The sequence below is a fragment of the Fringilla coelebs genome, assembly GCF_963513975.1.
Source record: "Fringilla coelebs genome assembly, chromosome: 27".
NCBI lineage: Eukaryota > Metazoa > Chordata > Aves > Passeriformes > Fringillidae > Fringilla > Fringilla coelebs.
In genome coordinates, this window is record NC_140053.1 from 2,883,656 (window position 1) to 2,904,947 (window position 21,292).

Below are 21,292 nucleotides of genomic sequence, written 5' to 3' on the forward strand. Positions count from 1 at the left end.
GGCTCCAGGATGGCTGCAGGACCCGACCCCTCCTAGGGCAGATGTTCTGGGGCATCTCCAGACCCACTGGCACTTTGGAGACAGCCAGCTCTGACAGCAGGAACCAGGGCTGACTGGCAGCCACGAGGTGCAGTCCAGGCTCAGCACAGCCAAAACCCCATCCCAGGCACACAGGGCTGGAGCCAAGGCCTGTCACCGATTGTCTCCTGCTCTGGCAGCAGCTGCAGCAGGCCAGGGGCTGTCTGGTCCTCATCCCATGAGCCACCCCCGCCCCATTGCCCTCGGGAAGTGCACTGGGTTCTGCTGGGACTGCCCGGAAAGCAGCTGTTGTTTTGCTCACTGCAGGTCCTGGCACGGGCTGTGGCAGGAAGCAGATCCATTTCCCTGAGCACTGGGGTTGGCTGTGGCCACAGCACCGAGCTCAGGCAGGATGTTTCCCCCAGTCCCACTTCCCAGGCCAGCTCCTGCTGCTTTGTCCCCGCTTGCTCCTGTCCCGAGCACGGCACATGAACCTCGATGTCCTGCCGTGCTCTGTGGCAGCCTGGGCCCACATCCAGGCAAAGCAGGTGCCAAGCATGGGAATGAGTTCCCCAGGATCACTCTGGCCCACGGAAGGACTCACCAGAGGGCGAGGGCTTTGCCTTCCCCTGGTTGCCCCAGGGGACTGTCCCCAGTCGACAGAAGAACAGGCTCAGGGCAGCACGGGGCTGCAGGGGTTATTTTATTCTTTGCTTTGGTCTATACAAAAACAACTTACAGAAATAATAAAATCTTCCATTCCTGACCCACACTCCAGTAGCTGTCCATCCCTTTCCAGCTGGAGTGTTAAACCACCATCGGATCTAAAGCCTCTTTTAAAAAATGCGTTAGATAAGGGAGGAGGGGACGGAAACACACCACTCACCAAAGAGAAGGGAAACGGGTTAAAATGTGCAACAAAGATCAGTACAAGGACACAGTTCCTAATGCTGGAGTCACTCCTCTATGGGGACTGGCAGGACAGGGACACGAAGTCAGCTCCCAGCAGCTGATGGGAAAGAATTAAACCTCAGAAACCCCGAAGGTCCTGGGACACGGACCCTTTGCTTTCAGCAAACTGGATTGGCCTGATTCAGTTGGAGTTCGCAGGAAGCAAAGGGTTTTTCCATGTCAGATTCCTCTCCTAGAACACTAACACGCAGAACAAATCGTGGGGAAGTTAGAAAGCACAAACTTAAAGACGGCAAAAGCCGTTGGCACCATATTAAAAATAAAAAAGAAATATATATTCATAGAAAAGACTATTTTGCCAATGAAAGATCACTAACGGTGCAAGGTTTGTGTTTTAAAGCTTCAGAAACAGTATCTTGGATGCTGGATGTGGCAGTAGGTGCTCGAAGCAGTCCCAGGAGGAAGGACCTTCTCCACAGACCCACAGCGAAGAAAACAAATCGAAAAATAAAACCTCTCGTGGGAATGGAAAAGTTTTGTCTTCTCAGGCACTTCTGTCTCCCAAGTCCTTCTCGCGAATGCTCAGCTCTGGGGCCACCCTCTTCTGCATGGAGAGAACACCTGCAGTGGCAGAGAACTCCTGTCACCCTCCGAGGGGGGATTTAGGAGGAGACCAGAGCGCGGGACCCCCTGGGCCCACAGGGGATGGGGACATTGATCCATGGCAGCACCAGGGACCCCGTGGTGGCACCAGGGACTCCTCAGCACGGCAGGTGCCAGCAGCCAGCCCTGCCACAGGGCTGAGCCCACGTGCCAGGTGTGCTGGCAGTACCTGGCGTGGGGCTGCGGGCGGGTTAGGCGAGCATGTGGTCAGCGAAGGGCGCCCGGACGCCGTCGCTGTAGGCATCCATGGGGTAGTCCCCGTCCATGTCCATGTGCATGTCCATGGGGTCCAGGGGGATGTCACCCGAGTACATGGGGCGGTAACCAGGGTCCAGCTCTGCAGGGAAAGAATGTGGCAGCCTCAGCTCCCATCAGATCTCAGCCACCTCCTTGTGCTCCCCACCCAGCTGTGTAAGTGTCCCACCATGCCCGAGGGCATGAGCTGTGTGTGCTCCCTCTATGGGGACTGGCAGGACAGGGGCACAAAGTCAGCTCTCAGTGGCTGATGGGAAAGAATTAAACCTCAGACACCCCAAAGGTCCTGCCTGGGACATGGACCCTTTGCTTTCAGCAAACTCTGGATTGGCCTGATTCAGTTGGAGTTTGGAGGAAGCAAAGGGCTCTTCCATGTCAGATTCCTCTCCTAGAACACTAACACACAGAACAAATCGTGGGGAAGTTAGAAAGCACAAAATTTCTAAGCTGAGCGTCCCACTCAATCCCCAGCAGACTGGGCTGGCACTTGACTGACAGCCACCTGAGAAAGGTTTTGAAACCAACCTGGCTTAGTGACACGAGGCAGCTGCCCCCCCCAGAACCCAGCCCATGGGGACTCTGCAAGGAGGGCTGGTGCCATACTTACCATCTGAGTAGGGCTCATTGATGGGGATCATGCTCTGAGCCTACGGAAGAAGATGGCACAGTTGAAGGGATTGATGTTCACAATGCTCAGGGGCCATGTGGTGACAAGCCCTGCCCCAGGTGGTGACATCACCCAGGAGCTGAGGCCACAGCCCATCTGCCTCCCACCTCCCACTGTCTGACGGTCCCTCCTGTCTGAGCTCTGGTTGGAGGCACTGCCAACAGCTTTTGGAAGCAGCACAGAACCATCCCCTGACACCCTGGCTTCCCCGGGGAAAAGATCTGGTTGGGATGCTCACCGCTTCCCAGGCTGCTGGGTCATGCTTGAAGAGGGAGTTGGTGAGCTCCACAGAGACACGTTTCCTGTAGTCAGGGTTCTTGTCCTCCGATATGCGGAAGAGCACAGCGGCCGCGTAGGTGGCTGCGGGGACGGCCAGCAGCCTCAGCTCCTGCTGCCACGCAGCAGCAGAGCCCCAGCTGGGACAGTGCCAGGAGAGTCCCCAGCACAGCCCCCGGCGTGGCAGCACTCACCTGTCCCCTCATTCCTGGAGTGCAGCAGCTCCATCAGGGGAGCCGAGGCGCCCTCGGCATCGATGGCATCTGCTGCCTCCTTGTCCTGGGCCAGCTCGCAGAGCACACCGGCTGCCACGCGCTGGATGTTCTCCACCGGAGAGTACAGGAGCTGTCAGGAGAGATCAGCACCCGTGTGAAGCAGCCTGCAGGGAGCCCCCGTGCTCTGGGCACGTCCTGATGCATGGGGCACCAGCCCAGGGTCAGCTCCCCGTGCAGGCTGGGCAGGAGGTGGCCCTGTGTCCCCACAGCCCTCACCTGCACGAAGAGAGGGATGGTGTTGAGGCGGAAGATCTCCATGCGGTTCATGGGGTCCCGGGCCAGGATGTGCAGTGCCCCTGTGCAACCCTCCACAATCTCTTCCATCTTCACTCCATCCTGCCAGGGAACAAGAGCTCAGCCAGAGCCCTCACACAGGGAGCACGGCCACCTGAAGTGTGGGCACAGGGTGCCCCAAGGGACAGGCTGGATTTTGGGGTGCCAGGCTGTGCTGGGAGCAGGGCAAAGGGGTGGGGGCTCACTGTGTAGGGCTGTTGTGTGCCAGCAGCTGCGTGTCTCTGGGCGTCCTGGTGAGCCTTGACCAGCAGCTGGACCAGGCGGGGGATGACAGCAGCCTCCTGCAGCGGGGCGTGGTTGGCCGGACACAGGGCCAGGTTGCGGATCAGGCCTATGGTAGCCTGCAGGAGAGGAGGAGGAAGGAGCCATTTGTCTCAAGTGTGGATCAGAAAAGCGTGTGTGTGTTCCCCAGGAGACCCGCTGGCTGCACCCCTCCCCATCTGTCCCACCCCATCCTCTCTGTGGTGCGGGCTGACTCAGCTTTCCCCCTGCCCCGGATCCATCCTCTCCCCAAGCTGAGCTCCAACTCCAATGAGCAGCAGGCACGAGCCACTTCCTCCATCAGCTGCTGTCCAGGACATGACCCACCAGGAGCAGCCACCATCACTCTGTGCACAGCACCAGCTGCTGCCCCCCTCAGCATCCCATCCTACCACAGAACAGCAGCCAGGGTCTCTCTCCAGCCCGGGCACCTCCTCCTCCTGCCCCCAACACCCCTCTGGCCCCTTACCTTAACCAGTGGCCACTGGTTGGGCTGGTTGAGGAGCTTGACAATGGCGGGGATGCCGTAGTTGAGGCGCACTGAGTTCTGGGCCATCTCAGCCTCGGGGTGCCGGCTGGTGAGGTGCCGCAGGGCGCACACGGCCGGCTCGGTGATGTCCTCCTTGTCACCCGCCCGCAGGATGGTGTGGATCAGCGCCTCCACCCCGTTCGACTGCGTCACCAGGGTCTTGTTCTTGCTGTTGTTGCAGGTCAGGTTGGAGAGGGTGCCGGTGGCACAGGTCAGCACATTCACATCATCAGAGCTCAGCTGGTTCACCAGGATCTTGAGGACGCCATCCAGGCCCTCCTGCAGGGGTGGGGATGGGAGGTGGGACCAGCACACAGAGCCAGACCAAAGTTCCAGCACCACATCCAGCCCCACAGCGGGCAGTGATGGGGGGGCCACAGTGTTCCTGACTCTCACACAGCTCCTTTTCCATCCCCCACAGATGGAGCTGCTCCTTCACGGAGCCCCAGACACTCTAACATGTGCAGTTTCACTCAGAGTTTAATGTCTCCTGCTGGAATTACACTTCCAGTGCCCCTGCCAGCACTCCCCACATGGTGATGGGGTGACCCCAGTCCTGGCTGTGCTGGCCAGCAGCCAGCAACAGGTCAGGAAAGAGTTAAAGAGCCATGAACACATCCTCCTTCAACCCTTCAGTCATCAGAGCCAGGGAAGGTTCCATGACAGCCAAAATAGTTTCCAGGCTGCATCAGAGCTAATCCACATGGAGCAGCCCCAGCAGATGGGAAAACTCATCAGGAGGCAGCAAAGGGCGGGGAGAGCAGACCCAGGGCAGGGCTGGGGTCACCTCTGCACAGCCTGCAGGCACAACAGCCTTGGCAGCAGCTCTGCCAGCAGCTCCCCCAGGAGCTGGGCAGGCAGCCAGCCCAGGACAGGCTGACAGGGCTCCCGAGCCAGAGCAAACTCTGGTGGCACCCGCTGAGTGACCACGGTGGCCTTGGCCCAACGCTGGGGACACGCAGGAGTGCTGGCAGCCAGCTGGCATGGGCAAGGCCACAGGCAGTGAGCAGCGCCCTGGGATGCAGGGCAAGCCCAGCTGATGGGCAACTTGGGCACAGCAGGGCAACCCCTCACCCTGCCTGGCACATGGAACAGGGAACACAAGGCTTTGGACTCAGCCTGGCATGAGCCACCCAGCACCTGGCAGGGACACGGCTCCAAAACGTGGCACTGAAGCACAGCCGGGGTCCTGCAGCCTCACCTGTTTGGTTGCCACATCAGAAAGGTTCCTCAGGGTCCACAGGCAGTTCTGGACCAGCCTGGGGCTGGAGCTGGTCAGGTGCTTGCCCAGTGCCTGCATGCCACCTGCAGGGAAGGGGACAGTCCTGTGAGCACCCCTGGCCATCCCAGCAGGAGGAGGAGCAGCAGGGCTGGGTGGGCTGGGCATCAGCTGATGCTCCTGCACACAGAGCAGCCTCATGGCTCAGCAGAGGCCAAATGTGGTGTGTGAAGAGCTCTTGGACAGCCAGGATGGATCCTGCCCACCCACAGTGCCAGGAACAAGCCTAAGCAGCCTCCAGAGCAGGAATCCAGGCCAGCAGAGGCTTCACTTGGCTGTGCAGACCTCTGCCCATCCCACAGACATGCAGGGGGACCCGTCCTCAGCCACATCACCCTGCCACCACCACTCACCCTCCTCCTGTGGCTGTGGCCCAGCCTCTCTTACCAGCCTCAACGATGGCAGGTTTGTTGCTGGGACACACCGACAGCACCTTGAGCACACGGCTCGTGGTCCAGAGCAGCTTCTCGTAGTTGTAGCTGCGCATGATCTGCACCAGGGCCTGGGGTCCCCCGTTGGCCAAAATAATCAGCTGCAAGAAAGAATCCCAGAATTGTTTGGGTTGGAAGGTACCTTAAAGACCATCCAGTCTTTACACCACAGGCAGCAGCACAATCGACTAGAAGGGGTGGCTCCAAGCCCTGCCCAACCTGATCCTGAACGCTTCCAGGGATGGGGCATCAAGAATGGAGGGTTGGGGTATGGCAGGCCGGGGCTGCTGGGACTCCCTCTCCAGATTCCCCAGCTCATGCCAGGACACAAGCCAGGCAGGAGCTACAGCGCCTTGGCATAGAGGAATGCTCTGGTCACATCATCAGGGACACACAAGACGGTGGGGTCTCCACCACTGCCTCCTGCACATCTTTGAGGTGCAAAGTTGGGCAAGCACCCCCCCTCCTGCCTTCCCCACATCTCTGGGATCCCCAGCCCACCTTGCTCTCCTGGTTCCCATAGGCCAGAAGCTGGAGGCAGTCAGTGGTGATGGCCAGGAACTTGGGGTTGTTCTTGTTGAGCAAAGGAACCATCTTCTGCAGCCCATCAGCCAAACGCACGGCCATCTTGGCCCCCTCCTGGTACAGCAGCAGGTTGTGCAGGGTGGTGATGGCGTAGAAGAGAACAGACTCCACGGGTGAGCTGTGGGTGGGCAGCACAGTCCATGTCAGGGCAGGAACCACACCACACTCACACCAGGCTGCAGTAGAGCCCCCAAGGGTGCCCTGACCCCAGCAGCCACCAGCACCCTCCAGCATGGCCCCATCTCTGGGAATGGACACCTCAGAGCCTGAGCCCCATCTCTGTGGCCAGGGCAGTGTGGGTGAGGTAGCCACTCCCTTCCTCCTGCCCCATGCGGGCTCCATACACAGCAAACCCCCAGCAAACTCTCCCATTGTTTTGGTGAGCAGAACGACCCACACTGAGGGCAGCACGAGCCCTCCTTTCCTCTGCCCCCATCCATCCCAGGAGGGGCTGCCAGGCTCTGCCATCCACCCTGGCATCCCCACCACCGTAGCAGGCACAGGGCCTGCAAGGGCTCCCTGGTGTGCAGAAACCTAAGATAGGAAATGCCAAGTCATGGTGAATGGGCTAGAAAGACCTTATTCCACCTTTTGGAGCCTCTGCTTATCTCTCTGTAACCCTACAGGTCACTTTCCTTTACCCCTTGCCTTTGGACAATTTCTGATGTCCCCGTACCCCATATAAAGGGCTGGTTTAGCCCAGTTCTGGCAGAAGAGCTGTCACTGGAACCCTTCACAGAAGAATCAATAAACACATCGCTGTGGAACCCCGCACAGCCTTCTCCTCTCTCTCCCTCTGTCTGCCTGCCTAGGCACCTAGCAAGCTAAGAGCTGAAATTACCATGAGCTGATAATCACTGAAGAGCTGATCTCATTTAAGCTTGCTAAGTTCTACAGCTCAGAACTGCTTGGGAGCTCAGTCAGTCTGTCCCGAACAGGACTGAGCTCTCCAGACCCCATTGCAGCCAGCTGGGGACACCCCAAACCCCAGCAAAAAGCCGCTTTACACCACCCTGTACCTCAGCATCCTGACGAGGGCTGGGATGCCCCCAGACTTGAAGATGGAGAGCAGGCCCTCGCGGTGGTGCGAGAGGTTGTGCAGGATGCTGGTGGTGCAGCGGGCGGTGTCCAGGTCGCTGGTGCTCTGCATGGTGCGCACCACGGCCGCCACGATCTGCGGCGACTGCATCAGCGCGCGGCGCGACGCCTCCTTCTTGGAGAGCTGGTTGACGATCATGGCTGCCTTGCTGACAACCACCTGCAGGGAGAGCGTTGCAGTGTGATGTCCTGGTTTGCCTCAGATACCCCGGGTTTCTCCCTGAAGATTTCTTCCCCGGGTGTGTCAGCCACCTCTACCTCCCCTTCCCTTGCTCCCTGCAGAGTGCTGTCTGCCAGCATCCCAGAAGGGCATCAGTGACTGGCAGAATTCAAGAGATGCCCTCTACCCCTGGGGGGGCATTGGGCCATCCATTTGTCCCTTAAGACTTCCCCCCCAACCTGGTTGGTGGTCCCCTGTGTTCCTTCCCTCCCCCTCTGCCCAGGGTTAAAAGGAACAGCAACCACGCAGTCAGAGAGTTCTTTTGGAGCCATTGCTGGATTCAGAGGCCTGTGGGCCAGAATAAAGCTCTGGATCCAAACCCTCCATCAGAACCGACTCCTTTCCTTCACCATCGCCTTAAAGCTTCTCCAGCAGAGGGAAACCTGAGCTCCTGCACGCCTGGATTTGTCTCCAAGCACCCAGCTGCAGCATCCAGCCAGCCAAAGGTGTCTCTGGGGTGAAATCACCACCGTTGCCGCCTTTTGGTCAAGCAGCAAGGGCCAGACAAGCCCAGGCACATCCTGTCCGGCTATATTGATAATTATTCCAATAGGAGAGGAACTGGTGTGTGGGAAGGGGTCCCACAGCAAGGACAGGATGTGAGGTGACATGGCTGGGCAGGGTGGGCTCAGCCCTGGTGCAGGGCGGAGGCAAGCAGGAGTTTGGCCAAGAGGAAGGAGACAGACATGGCCACAGAGCCCCAAAGGGACAGGAGCCCATCAGTGTCACAGACCTATTTTATGAAAAATCCTTTTGCTAGGATTTTTCTCCTGAGAAGCTGTGAAGCTTCAACTTCTCCATGTTTTGCTGCTTTGGAATGTGATTTGGAGAATTGTTTACCCAGCATGTGAAATCGTTTTTACTTGATGACCAATGACAGCCACCTGTGTCGAGGCTGTGAGCAGTCACAAGATTTTATTATCATTCCATTCCTTTCCTTGCTAGCCTTCTGATGAAATCTTTTCTTCTATTCCTTAATATAGTTTTAATATATAATTTTCTTTTAATATAATATATATCATAAAATAATAAATCAGCCTTCTGAAACATGGAGTCAAGATTCTCATCTCTTCCCTTGTCCTGGGACCCCTGCAAACTCCACCACACATCAGTGCAGCAGCTGAAGAGACAAACACAGCAAACAGAGCTCCTTACCGGGTCCTCATCATTGAGCAGCTTGGTGAGCTCTGGGATGGCACGTGTGGCCAGCTCGGCGTCATCCTGGTAGTTGATAAGATGCACAATGGCTGACTTCAGCATCTGGGAGGGCTCTGCCAGGCGCTGCACGTTGGTCTGCTGCCCCTCCAGCTGGGTGGTGATGAGAAGTGAGCGGTCCTCCACCGTCTCGGGGTACATGGCAGCCCGGACACGCTGGGCACGGGTCATGGCCAGCTGAGCCTCCATGTCCGCTGCAGGGGGGGACAGGGAGGCAGCATAAGGCTCTCTCCAAGGAGCACTCCCAGCCCTGCTTCCCAAACCCAACGAGATGAGCAAGAGCTTAGCGCAGAGACACCGGCCACGTCAGCAGTCCCCACACGCTCTGCACAGAGCTGGAGCTTCAAAGCGTAAACAGATCCGGCAGCACAGAGATAAGACAGCACTCAATTAGGCAGCATGATGGGGCAGTCGTCACACAAGGCCCGTTAATTAAAAAATTAAGGATATTTGCAATTTGGGACTGGCTGGCACTGGAAAAAAGGAGAACACTGAGGCCTTGCCCATCGAGGATGCTGAGGTGTGATACTGCAGTAGCCACCCATGGTCCCCACCTCTGCACCACAAGGACTGCACAGGGTCCCGTAGAGAGTTCTGATCCCCATGGGAGTTGCCAATAAACCTTCCAGAGCCTACTGCTGATGGGGAACCGCAGAGGCAAGCAGAGCAAATCAGCCCCCTTGGAGGGGATAAAGCTGGGGGAAGCATCTCCTTCGCTCCAGGCTGCAGCTCCGCATCGTCCTCGCCTCAGCCGGAGAAGCCGCGGCACTGGCACGGTGCTATGGCACACACTGGCAGCTCTGGCAGCCACACTGGGACAGGTTTCCCAGCAGGCAGACAGGCAGTAGAGCAGGTGGCAGATCCGTGGGATGGGATCAGCTGTTCCCATCTCGAGCCAGCCCCGCTGGCGCGCTCGGATGTGCGCGCAGCTCAGCTCCAGCGCGGGCTGACCGCGCACCGCCCCCGCACCAGAGCCTCTCAGCGCTGGGGAGGAGGACAGGAGGAAGCATATTTTAGGCAGCAACAACTCCCAGGGTGTGGAAGCCAGCATGGAGGAGTACCCAGAAGCAGCATGGCTGCGGGGGAGGAAGAGGAAGGCAGGAGCTGAGCAGCTGAGCCTGCGGATGTGCCAGGCCTCACAGCCCCTTACCTTGCGCTTGGCTCTGGCTCTGGCTCCCTCCCTGGCAGTAACTCGTGGTGGTTGTCTTCTTGATGGTGTACTGCTTCCCATACACCTCGTCATCGTCCCCCAGGCACTTGCTGCTGACGGACGGCACCTGCGTGTTGACGCCGGAGTGGATTCCGGAGTCGTAGGTGTAGGTCTGCTGCCACTCCGTCACCTTGATCGGCTGCTCCATCATGTTCATCACCTCCATGGCTGCTCTGCGGGGTGGGCAGGGCAGACGTTACACCTCCAGGTAGCCTCAGGACCCTCCTGCCCCTCTCCTGCCCCGGGATGGCACGGCAGGCCCTGCGCAGCAGCCGGCCCCACGAGCAGATGGAGCCGATCCCTATCTGCCCTCCTCCCCCACCGGAGATGAAAGGCGGCACCGCGATGACGAACCCAAAGCTCAGCACTTTGTTGCTCGTGTTCAGACATGAACGGCGGCTGCGTCTCACAGAGCTGTGTCTCACCACTGCCACGGCCAAGGTGTGGGCAGGCTCTGCCCAGCACACTGGGACACCACAAGCTCCAGGGTCCCATGAGCTTTTTTAAGGTCCTTTCCAGAGACACAACCTGCACAGAGCTGGGGACATGCCAGGAGCTCCAAGCTCCATATGGTTGGAGTTCCAAGTATAAAATGAACCTTTTTAGAAGCTTCCTGGGACACTCCTAAAGCACCTGAAAATAAGGAGGCAAAGACACTGGCTCAGCTCTCCATGGGTGCTCAGCACCACAGGCGCCCACGGCACAGTCCAGGGCTGGGCACTCCCCACTCAGTGCCAGGACAGGGCAGCCCGGCACATCCCAACACTCAGGACAAACCAGCCAAGGTTGCTGGGAGCAGGGCTGGGATTTCCTTGTCTTTAATTTGGAGATACAGGAGGAGGGAGGATGGCTCATGGATTAATGCCTGAGCTCACTCAGGGCTCTGAGTCACCAGCCCTGCATCCAGGCCCCCGGCACGACCAGGAGGGATGGAGGCAGGCGGGGAGGGAGGGTTGGAGGCAGGCAGGGAAGGAAGGAGGGATGGAGACAGCACCCGCCCAGCCCTCCGCTGACCCATCACCCAGCATTCCTATCCCTTCCCGGCCGCGCAGGAGTGGAATGAGTCAGAGTTTCAGAGGCGATAAGCAGCGAAGGGCGCAGCAGCACCCATTCCAAACACCCTAATTACCGCCTGCACCGGCCCCGATCCCTGCGCCGGGCTGGACCGGGCCGGCCGCGCACCGCTGGCTCCGCTCCAGCCGCCAGCACCGCGCGGGACCCGCAGGGACCGGCCGGGCTGGGGCGGCAGCCTCGGGCCCCAGCACGCTCCTGGGGGAGCGAGAACACGGAGCTGAAGCTGAGCCCCCCGCCAGGCCGGCGGCTGAGTCAGGGCGTCGGGTGGTGGCCGAGGACGCGGCTCCGCGGGGCGGCCCGGCGGGGCACGGCGCGCTCGGGCTTGGCGCGGCTCGTCCCAGCGCTGCCGGCTGTTCCCAAGGAGCGGCCGAGCCCCCGCCAGCTGCACGGGGAGGAATCCCAAGCTCTCATTCGCGGGAGCGGCGGCCAGATGGGAAACAGGAGCCCCCACGCTTGTCCCCGCGGGTAGGGGCATCCCGCAACGCCCAGCCCCAGCCGCCTTCCCGGAGCCGCGGCAGGGCGCTGCTCCTGCCAATCCGATGTTTTTTGAGCTGTCAAGCAGCACTGGCAGATAGAGCAGCTATGATGGGCTCTGCATCACGCACGGTGGTCAGGAAACAGAGGACCCGCTAATGGAGGGCGGGGGAGGCAGAGCCGGGGAGGAGCTGGTGTGTCTGAGCAGTGGGGCAGGACAGCGTGTGACACACGGTGCCAGGGGCCAGAGGAGAGACAGCTCCGCTCCCCACCCCGCGTCGCAGCAGGGATGGGCCGTGAGAGCCCCGGAGCGGAGCTGGGAGTGCCGCGGAGCTGCACACCCGCACCTGCGTTGGTATTTGGGAGGGCGGGTCCTCCAGCTGGCTCATCCTGGCCACGGTGGCAGTCTCTGAATTGTGTTGGGAAACTCAAGAGAAGCAATAGTCGTGCCTTACAGTGTGGAAGTGGTAGGAAGGAGAGGGCTCTGTGGCACTGGCAGGGCACATCACCGCGGTGCTGGGTGAGCTGGCATCCCTCCCACCTGCACAGAAGGTCACAACATCCCAGGCAAACACTGGAAAGCTGCCCTGGACAAGGTGGGCAGGGGGAGAGCAGAGCTGAGGCCAGTACAGACAACACAACCAGGGCAGGGACCCCAGGCAGCAGCTGACAGATCAGGTAGGGGCTGATGCTGCTGCACCACTGTTGAACAGTGACATCCACTCCACAATTTAGAGGCATCAGACAGGCACTTAATTTTCCAAACCTCCAGGAGCTGGGCTCAGACACTGTACAGAGCCCTGCATTATGCATGAGCCACCCCTTCTGTCTGCACCACAGCACCCAGGGACATCAAAAGCCAGCACAGCTCCTCGAGCTCAGACACGGGCTCTGGTGATCAGCCCCAGACGAGCTCCAAGCAGGAGAGCAGGACCAGGAACCTCACAGAAGAGACACAGGCACCTGTCCTTCCCCTGAGCATCCCCCCAACAGCATCTGCTCATGGCCACAGGGGCCAGCAAGGCCAACAGCACCCGAGGTGACAGGGCCAGTGGAGCAAATGCCAGATGCTCCTACGGTGAGCAGTGACATTTTCTGAACCCTGTGTCAAGCGTGCCCTGCTCATCACTCCGTGAGGGGCAGACACTGACACAAGCCTCTCCCCCATCCTCCACAGCCTGGCTCTGTCCTCAGGTGTCCCCTCTCCTCCTCGGCAGGATCAGCAGGAGAGGGACACCAGGGTGCTGGTTACCCCTGGATTCTGGAGCCATTTCCTGGCAGTGTTTCTAGGGCAGTGCTGTAGCAGGAAAGGACCCTCGTGCAGGAGGGAGAAGCAGGGTGTTATTTGGGGCACATGTGAAAATACCCACACTGAAGGGTCAGCCATGAGCAAGGGGCATGTCTGGGTGGGCAGCCCTTACCTCACCCACCAAGCTGGTGGAGAGGGAAGGGGAAAACAGAGAGGCCTCACCTGAACCCCATTCCACACAAACCTAGACCCCAGGGAAACAAGATTTGCTCCTGGGAACAGTGAGAAACCTCCCAGGAAACAGTGAGGCAGCTGTGGGGGACTGTTCAGAGGGGCCAGCAGATTTGGGGAGAAGCTCCAGCCTGCTCCTGCACCACAACAGGAAAGGGGCCAAGACACCTGAGGGGCTTCAGCCATGGGATGCAGGACAGGCAGGGTCTTCAGTCACTCAGGCAGGGCACTGCCAGGAAGAGGTTAATCCCTCTCCCACCACTTCCCTCAGCCAGGAAGGCAGAGGAAGCTCCCGCAGGCTGTCGGGCACCGGCCAGCAGCTCATCCGCCCCCGGAGCCATTTGATCATCGTCCAAGCAGCACAGCCCCCCGGGACACCGTCTGCAGAGGAAGTCTCTGGCAAACATGCAGCCCCAGGCCTGACCAGCCCTTCTCACCAGCTGCTGTGAAGCCTTCAGCCTCAGCAGGCAGGACACAGCCAGCAGACAGGGCTGAGCTGCCCAGAACAGCAGCAGGAAAGCAGTGAGTGCTGCTTCATGCAGAAATATCCACTGCTCGGGGGCTTCTCGGGGAGCAGCAGTCCCTGGGGGGAGCAGCTGTGATCCCCAGTGTGGGGTCACCCCAAGGGCAGCAGGTGGGGGGCACAGGGCACCCTCACAAGCTCCAGGCACTGGGTCTCAGGGTCAGTGGGTATGAGGGGCAGCCTGAGCTCATCACATGCAGGTCCAGCCTGCTCTCAGCCCAGCATGGAGCAGTGTGGGTGACAGCAGCGGGATGCCAGAGCCCCCCAGAGCCCCACCCTGGCTCAAAGGAGCAAAGGGCAACAGTGCTGGGGGGTCTGCATGTGGGGGGCTGAGTTCGATGGTGGGAGCATGTGAGTGGCTGCAATTACAGTGGCCAAGGCTTTTAAGGAAAGGGAAGAGGCAGTTAAGGCAATTCAATAAATGCAGCACGAGAAAAGCCTCTATTTTAGAAGCACTTACACTACACACAAGCCATCTCCGGTCCCCCCCTTCCTGGAGCAGCCGGGGATTAGCAACTGCCTGCTCAGACAGCCCTGCCCAGCTCAGCACAGTCTTCCCACAGACAAGGGCACCCAGAGCCCTGTGAGAGCTGCACCTTGAAGTCCCCCAGCACCCAGAGCCCCTGCCCCAAGGTGCTCTGAAGTCACACCAAGGGCTGATGAAGCTGGGGCAGCCGCTAACGAAGGCCCCGCAGACACGGCACAAAAGCTTTAGTGGTTTTGAAGAGGATCCTCAGGAACACACAGCGGGAGCAGGCAGAGAAAGGAGCTTGTCAAGACCTCACCAGCATCAATGGGAAGCGTTCGAGTCAGATCCCAGCACCAGGAGCCCTTTCAATGGGGCTTTACAGGGAAGATGAGTGGAAGAATTCAAAGGGGAACGAGAGCAGCTTGAAGTTTAATGAGGAGGAGACAGCGGCGGGGGATCAGCCTCTCGTTAGAGCAGGCAAAACCACTGGCCTGGCCTTGCACACAAAGGAGCCCATGGCCTTTGTGCATGGATGTACCCTGGTCCAGAATGGTTCCTGGCTGCCCCACCAGCTCTGGGCCCTCAGTGGGGTGTGGGAGCTTCAGATCCAGGCTCTTTCACTGGAGGGGGTCCCAAACCTTTTTTATATTTCAGCTACCGTGATTTTGTCACATTTGAGCTTCTGAATGCCTCATGCAAAGCTCCAGCTCCTCTTGCTGGGGGTGCTGCATCCCCCTGAGCACCAGACCAGGCTCTGGCAGCAGAGCAGCCCCAGAACGCGGCAACTGTGCCACGACCTGCAGCGCTCAGCTGATGCTCTCCATCAACCCAGACCGTGTCCCCGAAATGCCTCGCCTGCACCTGAATTAACAGCTCCTGACAGCTCCAGCACATGCCAGGCCCAGGCTGTGATGTTTTGGCACTTCACATCACAAACCAACACAGTATTATCCATCAAGTGCTCTCCTGCTGCAAGCGCACGCACAGCAGTGAGCATGACACCCACCCCCCGCTCCTGTGCAGGGGCAGGGACACAGCAGGACCCTCAGCCCAGGGAAGGCTTTCCCAGGGACTTCCACCTGCCAAAGACCCACTGTGGGGTCTCTGGCAGCACATCCCCCTCCCCACATCACTAGTTGTTGGCACAGACACCTCCACCTGCAGGATCAGGAGGACCCACACGGGCTCATCTCCTCAGAGTTGGCTGATCTCATTAGAATCATGTCTGGGAAAGATGGGAATTTGCCACTTGTCCATGGAAAGGAGAACTGGCATGGTGAGATTAATCACAATTATTCCATCTGGATAAAAAAACCAAAAACCATTATTTTGTTTCAATGAGCACAAAGAACAAGTTGTTCTTTAAGAACACTATAATTGCAGGCTCTGAACCTTGCTGGCTGTTCCCAGCTCCAGCCACAGTGCCCAGGACACAGGGTTTGCCACCTGGCCCTGCCAGAGGAGCTGGGACAGTGAGGAGGGGCACAGAGGTGCTGAGCCCCGGTTTAATTTCTCCATCCAGTTGCATTACAGCTGCAAAGTTCAGACGCTTCACAAGAAATTATCACCCACAGCCGTCAGCACCCGGCCTGTCGGAGCAAGTTAATGATTTGTCACCAGGGCTCTGCCCGCGCGTCACCGCGATTACGGCAGGCTCTGCCAGCAGCCAAAGGTCTCTCCTCTCACACTGAGGAACGCTTTTCATCCAGCCCCCTACCCCAAAAAGCCACACGGGACCCCAACGCACCCACCCCACGGGGTCTGTGCCCCAGCAGCAGGGCAGCCCCCCGGAGGGCACTGCCACAGTCACCCCCTCGCAGGTCTGCTCAGCCAAGCGTGGGATATTGGGAAAACACCGAGCATTCCGCCTCCACCCCGCCAGAAGCTCCGGCTCTGGGAAGGAGGCCCGAGGACTGGCTGGGAACAGACAGCGCAGATGTCGCGGGCTGCCCGACAAGCCCCGGCAGCCGCGGTACGAGGCTCCTGCCCCGTCTCCAAAGCGATTCCGGAGCCGAGAGACCAAGGCGTGCCAGGATGCCTCCAGGCCCGCCAGCCGCCGCAGAACCCATCGGGGATGGTGGATTTAGAAGGGTATTTCAAACCTCTGCTTAAATAGAAACATCTTCACCTCCCCCCCCTCCAGCCCGCGCAGCCATCGACAAACCGGGTGTGGCTGCAAAGCCAGCCCTGTTTAAGCACAGACATAGTGCCGAGGTCAAGTTTTAAGCTTTTTTGGAGCGGGAGTCCCTGCACCTTCCCACGCCCTTGTCCACCACTTTGTCAAGTCTGTCTGTGAGCGAAGAGGGGCAAAATCAACCCTCCCAGAGCAGAGAATGCAATTCAAGGCACCGATGCAGCCCCGGCGTCCTCCAGAGTTGCCAGCCCCAGCCGTGTCCATTCACACAGACCCACCTGGGACACCACACGGGGCTGAGACCGACCCTGGGTGATGCTGGGTGCCCACACACCCTGTCTAGGAAGGGAAGCACCAGCTGAACCCGGAGTTTGGCTCGTACTGCTGTAATAGACACGACATTTCTTTTTAACTTCTGTTAATTAGAAGCCAGTCTAATTTAAACCCTCAAAACCAGCACAAGCGTCGGTACAGATGCTGCAATTAAAGTTCTGCAAGTTCTCTGTGCAGAGGCTCTGCTCCCCCAGCCTGCGGAGCGGGGCCAAGGGCAGCTTCGCTCCCAGGCTCTGCCATCTGCGAGCGGCAGCGCGCCCGGCAAAAGCGCCGTCTTAAATCCCGGAGATCTGGAAGTGTGATAAAAAGCCAAATCCCATCAAGCGCTCCCACACCAAACCACAGTCTTGAAGGGAAGCCGTCCTCCCAGGAACGGCCTGAGCTGCAGGAGCCGTGCAGCTGTACCGCAGTGCCTGCCCGGCTGCGAGGGCTGAGTAAGGGTTTCAGGTGGGGGAAACAAAGGGGTGAGTTAATAGGATTAGGGCAGCGCCGAATGATACACTGAAATGCGGCACCAGGACCAGAGGGGACATCCCCCAAGGTCCTCGGCTGCAGCCCGGCCACGATTCACCCGCGCTACCCCAGGCACGGAGCACAAACTACTCGCACACCCAGCCCCAGGAGACCCCTTCCAGCAGCCCGGCTCGTCCCCCCACCCCCTCCCGGGGATGAACGCGCTTCCTGGAGCCGGCAAGGACACGGCACATCGCCCAGACAATAGACTGTATCGCCATTGTCTGAGGGACGGCCCCGCACGGCCGCCCCACCTTTCCCCAGCGCCCTGAGCCCTGGGGACGCACGTCTGTCCCTGCTCCCGCACAGCAGCCACGGCGCAAGGAGGGAGAACAATCCTCAGCCACCGCTGCCAGGAGCTCCGCGCGTCCCCGTCCCGATGGCCAACTTGTTTAAGCCAAATTAGCAGTAAAAATGGGGTTTTCATGACACTTCACGGAAATCCTCCAAAACAATGAGCGATAGCAGGCTTCAGAGGCAAACGCAGTTCTGGTGGGTGCCCTGCACCCTTCCAGCCAGCTCAGACACCGACAAGGACACAGAAACGGACCCCTATAATTTTCTCATCCCTGTTTCCGGCTGGACCGGACACTCCGAGAGCAGAGCCCGGAGCAGCCCCCGCGGACACTGCACCTGCCCTGGATGCGGCTGACAGCCCGGAGCAAACGCCCCCGGCACCGCTCCAGCCCCATCCCCGCGGCAGCTGGCAGGGACACACTGCGCCCCCGGCTCCCCACCAGCCCATCGCAGACGGACACCAGAGCCGCGAGCTGCTCGGGGCTGGCACCAGCGCCAAAACCAGCACGACGTGGGCTGGAGCAGGAGGTGAAGCCACTGGGGGGGCTGTGTCACAGGGCTGTGTCCCCAGCCCCCACCACCCTTCTGGTATGGGGAAGCTGACAAGGGAACATGAAAGCAGACATGGGACTCACCCAGGCACCCCAACAGCGCCACGGGGAAGCCGGGGGTGCAGGGACTTCCAGCCTGGCCGGAGAGGGTGCAGGCTGATGGTCCCACACCCGGGCGGGCACAAGGGTGGCGCAGGTCACCCTGTCCCGTCCCCTCCTGAGCGCTCACGCTCCTCTCCCAGCACACGTTGCTCGTATGACAGCCCACGTTTGCCTTCTCCGGGCAACTCCCAGCAACATTTCAGCATTATCCTTTCATCTGTGCTGTAAACCTGATTAATTAAGCTAATCACTGAGCTAACGCAATTAGAGCGCTCTCTCCTCTCCAAACATCACACAAACAGCCAAGTTTCGCTTCCCCCGCCGTTTCCCGGTGCGGATGTCCGCTGTCCGGGGCTCATCTGGGACCCTCCGTGTGCACTGTGCCCAGCACCCCTCAGCCGCAGGGGGATGTCGGGGTGATGCCAGGTCACCCGCGTCCCCCTCGGCCCTCTCAGCCCCCAGACTCCACATGCCCGGCGCTGGGCGAAGGGTAGCCCCGGTCCCACGGGTAGGGACGACGATGTCGAGGCGATCCGAGGCGGCCTCGAGAGCAGCACGCGGTGTCCCCAGGTGTGGCTGTGGGCACGGAGCAGCCAGGTTTGCGTAAGAGCCCCACAGCACCGGGCGAGCGCCGTGCCAGGGCCCTGCCCGCCCAGCGAACGGCAGCTTCGGGCGGGGCCGGGGACAGAGTCACCGCCTCGCACGGGAGCGCAGAGCCGCGACTCGGCACCGGGAAGGGGCCGGGACAGCCCGGCTGCCCACGGGGGAAGCCCCGGGGAGCCGCCCGGCTGGTGCCGCGCAGGACCGGCCGAGCTCCCGGGCAGCACACGGAGCCCTGCCCCAGCCGGCGGCAGCGGGGCCGAGCCGGGACGGTCGGTGCTGCCCGGACCAGACACCCGGGTCCTCCCCGCCCCGAGCGCGGCCGCTCCCCAGCGCCGCACGGCGGACTCCGCACGGCTGCGGTGCAGCCCAGCCCGGAACGACCAACGGCCACGGCTCTGGCCCCGTCCCGGCCGCCCCAACTCTGCTCACCGGACCACTCCCCGCCGCGACCTCCGCCTGCCCGGTCCTCCGGACCCTCCCCGCTCACCGGAGCGATCCCTGCCCCGTTCCGCCGGCCTATTGCCGCTCACCGCCGCTCCCCCATGCCCGATGCTCGCTGACTCGGCTCCACTCACCGTCGCTCCCGGTGCCCCGCCCCGCTCACCGTCGCTCCCCGTGCCCGGTGCGCCAATCCCGTTCACCGCAACCACACGTTCCCGGTGCCCCAGCCCCGCTCACCGTCGCTCTCCACCCATTCCCGGTGCCTCAGCCCCACTCACCGTCCCTCCCCACCCGTTCCCGCTGTCCCGGCCCCGCTCACCGTCGCTCTCCACCGCCCGCCCGCTCCTGCCCGAACAAAAGGCGAGCAGCGCCCCGCGCCCCGCCCCGCCCACCACAGGCCCCGCCCCCGCAGCGCCCGTCCGCTATTGGCTGTTCTGCATGCCCATCAACCCCTGGGCCCGCCGGGCCCCGCCCCCGCCGGACGTGTTTTTCCGCTCCCCATTGGCGGGGGCGCGGCCGCCCCGCCCCCTGCCCGCAGGTGATTGGACAGCGGGGCTGGGCGGGCGGGGCGCGGCGGCGGCAGAGCAAGGGCGCGACCACGAGGGGACCACCTGGGTGACGTCAGTGGGCGCGGCCAGGTGGGGCCGGGACCCGCCCCTGGGCAGGGCCGGGGGCTCGGGGGGACCCCCGGGCCGTGCGGGGACCCCCGGGCCGTGCGGGGACCCCTTGAGACAGGAGCGCGGGGGCGGCTGGAAGCGGCGTTCGGGAAGGGCTCGGGGCTGCTGGCGCTACGTCAACCCGGTCCCCGCCGGACCGGTCCAGCCGGGTGCTGCCGCCGCGTCCCGGGCGAAGCCGCCGTCATCCAGTGCCCGAGTCATCCATTGGATACGTCTCAGCCCACCTCAGGACCTCCCAGGTGTGGGGAACAGGAGGATTCTGCCCCGGTGAGGATGAGGAGGGAGCAACCTGCACCCCCCGCTGCCTGTACGGTTCCCTGGTACGTCTGGCAGCGAGCGCTGCCAGGCGGGGATTCTCAGCTCCGAAGGGAGGTGAGAGACAGCGCTTCCACCGCCCCTGCAAGAAAAAGGGAATTCATGGCTGTGCGCTGATCCGGAGCACAGCCAGAGAGCTCTCGGCACAAGGAAATGGGCACACGGCACGGCACGGCACAGCTGAGGCGTCAGCCAGAAATCTCATTCGCGCTCCCCTCTTGGTCAAGGTCGAGGGTGTCAGGGAAGCGCTCCGGTGTAACTCAGCTTCCCGCAGCCTTGCCCCTGCATCTCCTGCATCCCCTGCATGCCACCTCCCTGTCCCCGATCAGTCACTCTGCATCCCATCTCTGCACCCCTGGCACTGCCCCGCAGCTCGACTCTCCGCTTCCTGGGGACAGGACGGTGGCCATGGGGGACAGGACGGTGGCCATGCTCAGGTCACAGCCACTGCCGGGTCACATCGCCGCTCCCAGAGCTGCTGCTCCCGCCTGGCACTCCCGGGAGTGATGGATGCACATCCACCGGCTGCAGGTGGGAGCAGGACAGGGACCCCGGGCACCCCACGGCTGCCAGGGGCTCTGCCTGGTGCCCGTAGATCAGCGGGAGCGAGGAGCCGTCTTCTCCTGGCGAGTGTGGGGCTGGGGAGGGGACACGGTGCTCAGCAGTGTGTCAGAGTAGGGCGGAGGCCCCGTGGGCCCAGCGCCACCCTCGCCCAGCTGTTGGGAAGATCCGCAGGTCTTTGTCCCCTGGGCTGCGGTGCTAGCGCTGGGCTGTGCTCCCGGCTCATCCCCTGGCGAGTGCCGCCCGCCACACCCCAGCGGGCCGGCACTCCCCTCCCGAGGTGGCTGTGACCCATCGGTGACAAACCCAGCTCCTCCCAAGTGACAGGACAGCCCTGTCCCGGTGCAGGGGTGCAGTGGGTGCCCCCCTCCCAGCACCGCCTCCCCCAGCCCTGAGCTGTGCCCACGGGTCTGGGGGCTCAGCCCCTGCTCCCCGCCCGGTGCCCTGCAGAGCTGGAAAAGCCCCGGTGAGCAGGGGTTCCAGGCAGGGCAGGGTGGGGTGCTGGCAGCCTCCTGCCACCCCCTTCCTTCCATTCCCATCCCTTCCCTCCCCCGGGG

General features: G+C 61.2%; 1 protein-coding gene across 3 annotated transcripts; it reads right to left on the reverse strand.

The window, feature by feature from the left end:
- Window positions 1-709: 709 nt before the first annotated feature.
- JUP (junction plakoglobin) lies at window positions 710-19,546 on the reverse strand. Of its 3 annotated transcripts, none has more exons than XM_084222107.1 (15): window positions 19,502-19,546; window positions 10,129-10,356; window positions 8,919-9,172; window positions 7,465-7,703; window positions 6,362-6,563; window positions 5,817-5,961; window positions 5,352-5,455; window positions 4,091-4,429; window positions 3,546-3,701; window positions 3,283-3,402; window positions 2,986-3,136; window positions 2,754-2,875; window positions 2,456-2,495; window positions 1,763-1,930; window positions 710-1,551 (listed from the first exon to the last, which is right to left on the reverse strand). In XM_084222107.1, the coding sequence occupies exons 2-14, from the start codon at window positions 10,352-10,354 to the stop codon at window positions 1,785-1,787; spliced, it is 2,244 nt and encodes a 747-aa protein (XP_084078233.1). In that variant the 5' UTR covers window positions 10,355-10,356; window positions 19,502-19,546; the 3' UTR covers window positions 710-1,551; window positions 1,763-1,784. The 3 variants fall into 3 exon arrangements, with proteins under 3 accessions (XP_084078233.1, XP_084078232.1, XP_084078231.1); XM_084222106.1 differs by having other exon boundaries at window positions 10,129-10,361; window positions 19,502-19,535; XM_084222105.1 differs by lacking the exon at window positions 19,502-19,546 and adding an exon at window positions 19,420-19,427 and having other exon boundaries at window positions 10,129-10,361.
- Between the last annotated feature and the right edge of the window lie 1,746 nt (window positions 19,547-21,292).